The 5,124-nt window shown below is 15.7% G+C and overlaps 2 protein-coding genes across 2 annotated transcripts; both read left to right on the top strand.

The window, feature by feature from the left end:
• Positions 1 to 1,509: 1,509 nt before the first annotated feature.
• PGSY75_0916600 (putative methyltransferase) lies at positions 1,510 to 2,169 on the top strand (the record flags this gene model as incomplete). The annotated part of the gene is made up of 1 exon (XM_018785579.1): positions 1,510 to 2,169. One exon carries the CDS (start codon positions 1,510 to 1,512, stop codon positions 2,167 to 2,169), a length of 660 nt encoding a protein of 219 aa, XP_018641920.1.
• Positions 2,170 to 3,282: 1,113 nt separating this feature from the next.
• On the top strand, positions 3,283 to 5,124 carry PGSY75_0916500 (ubiquitin fusion degradation protein 1; the record flags this gene model as incomplete). The annotated part of the gene is made up of 9 exons (XM_018785578.1): positions 3,283 to 3,331; positions 3,484 to 3,629; positions 3,757 to 3,862; positions 4,045 to 4,112; positions 4,203 to 4,332; positions 4,449 to 4,542; positions 4,689 to 4,791; positions 4,866 to 4,977; positions 5,090 to 5,124. Coding segments are annotated over 9 exons (843 nt in total), but the record flags the coding sequence as incomplete, so codon positions are not given.

The raw sequence follows: 5,124 nt of genomic DNA, 5'->3' as shown, positions 1-5,124 counted from the left end.
TTATATAAGCATATATATATAATATATATATATATATATATATATATTAATACTCATTTTTGTTTTAATTAATTTCATCATATTTATTTATATAAAATATGCACATTTTTTTTTTTTTTTTTTTTAAAAAAAAAACCTGACTTGTGCATAATTTTTTATTTTGTCTTTTTATTTTTAATATATATATAATATATACATTATTTTTTTTATTTATTTATTTTTTTTTTCTAAATAATATTATTTTATTGATATATATAGTATATATAAATTTATATATTCATATATTTATAATAAATATATATAAAATATTTATGGAAAAAAATAAAAATTGTCTTAATACTTATAAAATATACATTTATATGCATATATAATATATACATATTTTTTCTTATTTATATATAAAATATGTGTATAATTTAAAAAACAAAAATTTTGACTAATATTTTGGAAAAACTTAAATCTATATTTTTTAATATAACTTGTTTTTATAAAAAAAAAAAAAAAAAAAAAAAAAAAAAAAAAAAGAAATATATATATATATATATATATATATATATATTTATAATATACTTATATTTTGTTTTGTTTTCTTTTTTTTTTCTTTTTTTTTTCTTTTGGAGTTCAAGGAATAAATCTTCATTTAATTTTTTGAAAATTTCAAAATACAGAATAATTTGTTCTTCTTTTTAATATCCATATAATGTTTATACACTTTTAATGTATAAATATATTTATAAGTTAATTATGGTCTGAATTCAATTTTTTTCTTTTTTTTTTTGAATATGATTTTAATATTTAAATGTTACCAAAACAAGGTGTTAATAATATATTTGTCTTTTTTTTTTTTTTTTATCTATTTGTTAGTTAACACTTTATATCATGGAATGTTTTTTTTATAAAAAAAAAAAATATATTATTTTAATTCTAATACGAGATTGAATAAGAAATAACCATGTATATATATATACATAATTAATGGTATATTAATTAATATAACAATTAATATAATTCTATTAACTCCTATAAATATAATATAGTAAAAAATTAAATATATCCTTTTATAATATATATTATGTCATTCAAATATAATTATTTTTTTTTTGTTTTTCCAAATAATATGTAACGGGGCTTCATATCATGTAATAAAAAATATAAATATATATATTATATATAATTATTATAACAAAAAATTTAAAACCCTTATAATTTTGTAGAAAACATATATAGTATATATATATATATATATTTATTTATATATTTATAACATTACTTAAATAATCTTTAAAGGGAATATGAATTCTTAATTTTATAAAAATATGTAGTACGTATTTTTAGGGTGATAAAATATAATCCTCCAAAAATAACATAAAATTAATAAAAATATATATAATATATATATTATTTATATATAATATAATATGATATAGCAAAAAAAAAAAAAAAAAAAAAAACATATTTATATTAATTTTATTTAAAATATTATATATATTCATATTAATTACTAGAAGTATGGTTTCTTCTGAATTGCATAAATTAAGTTATTGGGAGGAAATATATAAAAATGAAAAGAAAAACTATGAAGAATCAAATATTGAATTAGAAGAATGGTTTGAAGAAAACTGTGATAAAATAATGAGTTGGATTGATAATAAATTTAGTCAGAATGAACAAAAGAAAAATATAAGTATCCTTGATATTGGATGTGGAAATGGTTTATTTTTATATAAATTATATGAGAAAGGATTTATGAATTTATATGGTTTCGATTTTTCTTCCACAGCTATAGAACTAGCCAAAACATTATTTGCGAATAGTTCTATACATGTGGAAGTTATGGATATATGTTTAATAGACAAAGAAATACAGAATTCTAAATTAAATAAAAATTATAATTTAATAAATGATAAAGGTACATTTGATGTATTCTTTATGAATAATAAAACAAATGAATATTTTAAACAGATTTCATATTTTTTACAAACTGATACTTTTTTTTGTATAACATCATGCAATGCTTGCAAGGATGAATTATTAGAAATAGTAAAAGAATTCAATAATAATAATTTAAAGATTGCATTAGTATTAATAGATGAAATATTTTATGAAACTATAACATATGCTGGTATTAAGGGACAACTTATAACTACTTTAATTTTTAAATGTAAATAAGAGTTTAATTTACAAATTATATTTTTTGGAAATGATATATAATTTTTCATATCTTTGTAAAACTTAATTATAATATTAAAAGGATGTACCACTTTACACATATTGTATATATGTTAATTGAAGATATTATTAAGAGAATATATAATATAATATATATATATATATATATATATATATATATATATATAATCATAATTAATATTTTAACATTTTAATATTTTAACATTTTAATATTTTAACATTTTAATATTTTAACATTTTAATATTTTAACATTTTAACATTTTAACATTTTCTTGTTCTTTTTTTTTTTTTTTTTTTTTTTTTTTTTTTTTTTGTTGTGCTGTGCTACTTTAGAATCCTTGTTGTATGCATAATTTAATTACATGTTATCTTTCATGAATATTTTTTAAAGAAATTATATCAACTTATAATTCTCCTAAAAATTTGAGCATATTGACATGTAATAATTTTTGTTTAAATGAAATAAATATATAAAAACATTTAGAACTGTTTTATAATATTATATATATAAATTATATATATATTTTATGTACTATATTGAATTATTTCATTATAGTTTTATAAAATATTGATGAAGGGTTATATAAATAAATCTATATTAATATATACATATAATATTACAAATGTTCATAAAAAAAAAAAAAAAAAAAAAAGAATTATAATTATACTCAAAAGTTAATCAAATGAATTGAAAATAAAAAGGAAGAAAAAACAAAAAATTAAAAAAACCTTCGTTTCCTTTTTTATTTTACTATATTGTGTAATAATAATTTTTAATATATTATTGTTATATATATAAATATATATATAAATATATATATATCATATATAAATATATATATACATATATATTACATAAATCTGAAATCTTTCATTAAATGTGATTTATTGTTTCTATTTATGTTTGATGAAATATTCATTTTTCTTTTTTAATGTTTGAAACTTATTGATATATTAATCACTTTATGAAAATGAATTATAATATATATATATATAATTTATATTTATTTATGATATATTTGTAAAATAAATAACGAATATGTAAAATTAATATATAGGTAAAATGTGGATATATATTAAAGTATAATAAAATGTTTAGGATTTTGCTTTATATATTCTTGATCTGCTTATATACTATAAGTATGTTAAAAAAAAAAAAAAAAAAAAAAAAAAATGAAATAATATGTATTTAAAATGAAAAATTTATAATCCTTATATTATATTTCAAATAGAGAAATAAATATATACATATATATATATATATATATATATATATTTTTCTTTATATGTAGACCTGATTTATGCTAAAAGAATAACAGGGAAATCTTATGTGACGAACCATCTAGCCAAAGGAATATTAAATAGAACAAGAAAGCCTTATTCGAATATATTTACAAGACTGAAAAATTATACTCTGAAGTCCATATATAAAACGAAGGTTATAATAGAAAGAAAAAGAAATATATGTTTAACATCAGACACAGATATTAAATTATGTACGTATATTAGATTTTAAATATTAATTATATTGTATATATAAAATATAATTTTTTTTATATTTATAGCTTTTATCCTATGTTAATGATTTAAATAATATAAATTTGGCAAATGACAAAAATGAATATTATTTAATTACATTACCTTTATGTGAAAAATTCAACCCATTTGTTGGTAAATAAATAAATAAATATATATATATATATATATATATATATATATATATATATATATATATATATATATATTTATGTATATATTTATATAATTGTTTACATTTAAACAATCTAATAAATTTAATTGTTTTGTTTTGAGGGATATATATTTTTCTGTCCATTTTTTTTTTTTTTTCTCAGGCACCTTTTGCCACAATAATATACAATATAGTGATAAGGCATCTTTGCCAATATTTATATACGACATAGTAATACCTAAAAAATATAAATATTAATACATATATGTCTTTTATTTTTTGAGTATATAATATTTTTTTTATTTTATTTTCTCTGCTCAGCTATTAAATAAACACATTGAAGTGCCCTGGAATTTCGTTATAGAAAAAGTTAATGTAAAGTCTTCTGAAAATTATAAAAATGTGTGTATGCCAAATATAACGCTTTTCAACAATTACAAGAATATTAATAGTAATAATAAAAATAAATCAGTTCATATATATATATATATATATATATATATAATAAACAATTAAATGTATAACACATTTTAATTATATTATTATTTTCAATTTTTATATGTTAAGACCTTAGCAGAGTTTTTATTAATGTTCTAGATTTCAAGGCCAAAAAGAATTTCATCTTTCTGCCCACATGGGTAATGAAAACTTTAGACTTGAAGTAAGATGAATCTCAAAGTTGTAAAATATTATATGTAAAGTGATAAATTTTATATGTTGAAAAATATATATTATTGATATATTTAAAAAAATTAATTATTAAAATAAATAAATAAATATATATATATATTTTTATTCCTTGATTAGTTGTTTTGATGTGATTAGACTTAGATTTGTTAAACTGGAAACAGCTTCAAGTGTCGTGTTACAGCCTCATCAAAAGAAATTTTTTGACTTGGAAAATCCAAAGGTAAAATAAATAATATACATATATATATATATATATATATATATATACATATTATATGTAATAAATTTTTTTAGAAAATATTGGAAGAAAAGTTGAGATATTATTCATGTCTTACAAGAAGTAGTACAATATCTATAAAACATGACGATATTGTTTATTACTTTGACGTTATAAGAATAGACTCAGGTAACCAACACAAAATATATCATAAATAAATAAATAAATAAATATATATATATATATATATATATATATATATATATATTTGTTTCCTTATTTATACTATTTTATTTTTTAGAAAAGAAAAAGAATACAGAAGTGGCTTCTATTCAA

This window comes from Plasmodium gaboni, chromosome 9 (assembly GCF_001602025.1).
Source record: "Plasmodium gaboni strain SY75 chromosome 9, whole genome shotgun sequence".
NCBI lineage: Eukaryota > Apicomplexa > Aconoidasida > Haemosporida > Plasmodiidae > Plasmodium > Plasmodium gaboni.
This window is presented reverse-complemented; position numbering and strand designations above follow the sequence as displayed.